Source organism: Podarcis muralis, chromosome 13, assembly GCF_964188315.1.
Source record: "Podarcis muralis chromosome 13, rPodMur119.hap1.1, whole genome shotgun sequence".
In the NCBI taxonomy this organism is placed as follows: domain Eukaryota; kingdom Metazoa; phylum Chordata; class Lepidosauria; order Squamata; family Lacertidae; genus Podarcis; species Podarcis muralis.
Window position 1 is genome coordinate 11,879,623 of NC_135667.1, and position 1,976 is coordinate 11,881,598.

At 39.0% G+C, this 1,976-nt stretch overlaps 1 protein-coding gene across 1 annotated transcript; it reads right to left on the minus strand.

Moving 5' to 3' along the window:
- Window positions 1-432: 432 nt before the first annotated feature.
- Window positions 433-1,553, minus strand: LOC144324897 (vomeronasal type-2 receptor 26-like). The gene has a single exon (XM_077916699.1). The coding sequence runs from the start codon at window positions 1,549-1,551 to the stop codon at window positions 652-654; it is 900 nt and encodes a 299-aa protein (XP_077772825.1). The 5' UTR covers window positions 1,552-1,553; the 3' UTR covers window positions 433-651.
- Window positions 1,554-1,976: the final 423 nt, after the last annotated feature.

The following is a 1,976-nucleotide window of genomic DNA, read 5'->3' on the forward strand; positions in this document are numbered from 1 at the left end:
CTGTGACGTGCTTTTGAACTGCGAGATGGGCAGGAGCAGAGACCGAACAACGGGAGCTCACCCTGTCGTGGGGATTCGAACCGCTGACCTTCTGATCGGCAAGTCCTAAGCTCTGTGGTTTAACCCACAGCGCCACCCGCGTCCCTTCTACTACCACATGTTCTATATTAATTAATCAAAGTAAATCAAGCAGAACAATACAATAAAAATATTAGGTGTAGATGTACAAATATAAATAAATGAAATGGATATATCTGAAAAAGATTTAAATTAGATAAGTAGAGTACTTATGAACATTACAAAGACCAAATTTCATGTTGCACCATGGAAAGGGATTCGTTTGTGTCTATATTTGTTGTGTTCTGCACGTGATAAAATCCCACCAAACTGCACAGAATTTTTCATTATTATTCACTGCCTTTGGAAACACATTTTATTATGAGCAAATTTTTCAACTAGTGTTAAACAACACATATTTTTATACTGGAGCAGGTTGCAAGTACTGTAAGGTTTTCCATATTTTGACAACTGCAGTTCTGACGGTAAGCAACATCTATATCAAGAGAACCTGAAAGCTGAAGCCTTCTCAAACACACAAAGCTTAAAACATTTAAAAGGTTATCCACTATAATGATTTTAATAGTTAGATTGTTACTTATTTCTCTTTTTTAGCTGCTCTTTTGAGTTGAGTTCAGGCTTGAAAACAATGATATAACATTTTGGGGAGAAGATACAACCCAAGATTCCAGCACCGGAGGCCAAAATGGAGAAGATCTCCACAGCCACTATGTACTTCCCTTTGGTGCTTAAGTAGGATGGAACAAAAGAAAGCCACACACTGCAAAACACCAACATGCTGAAAGTGATAAATTTGGCTTCATTAAAAGTGTCCGGCAGCTTCCAAGCAAAGAAAGCCACAACGAAGCTGACAAGAGCCAGCAATCCCATGTAACCAAGAACAGAGTAGAACATGTTGGCTGAGCCTTCATTGCATTCCACTATGACTTCTTCAGGCAGAGAGTGCATGTCCAGATCCGGAAAAGGAGGGTCAGTACAGAGCCATACTATACAAGTACTTGCCTGGATAGAAGCACAACCAAGAACAATAGAGGTGGAAAATCTTGTCCCCACCCATTTCCTCATCTTGGATCCTGGTTTGGTGGCCATGAAAGCCAGAACCACCGTGAGGGTTTTAGCCAAAACAGAAGAAACAGCCACTGAGAAGATGATACCAAAGGCAGTTTGTCGTAGATTGCAGGTCAGTAACTGGGGGCGCCCAATGAATAGCAAGGAGCAGAGGAAGCAGAGCAGAAGGGAGATGAGCAGGGTGTAGGTGAGATTCCGGTTGTTGGCTTTGACAATGGGAGTGTTTTGATGTTTGATGAAGATTCCAAACACCAAGGCTGTAGTTGCAGAAAAAGCCAGAGCCAAAAGAGCCAAACTGATGCCTAAAGGTGCTTCATAAGATAGGAAGTTTTCTTTCTTGCTGATGCACTGGTTTCTCTCCTGGTTAGGATACTGATCTTCTTGGCACTGGAAGCAGTTATCCATATCTGGCAGTATAAAGAAATCAGGATTATAGTTATAGCATTTTCAGTCTCACTGAGATACAAATATTTATGGTCTAGGATCAGGAAACTGTATTATAATTCAATGTAATTTACAAAATACACAATACAAAACATTATCTTTTTAAGGAAATTGTTAGAGTGTTAACATGTTTTGTCTTTATGGTAAGCTAAGCTATTTTTGGAAGATTCTTTCCAGTGGATAATTAAATCAGAATTAAATCTAAATGATAAGCTCCATATATGTATGTTTGTGTTTACACGTGCGTAGAATTGGAATTTGGGTGTGTTTAGAGGGGGAAATCCCTAGTTCATCAATAAGAACTTTCAAAGCTATCTGAATGGAGAAATAATAATTAAACATGAATGTTTCACAGCTTACCAGTAGAAATGGTTGTAAAATAGGAA

Coding starts and splice junctions, on each gene's coding strand:
- LOC144324897 (XM_077916699.1), bottom strand. CDS start 1,551: ATGGATAACTGCTTCCAGTGCCAAGAAGATCAGTATCCTAACCAGGAG.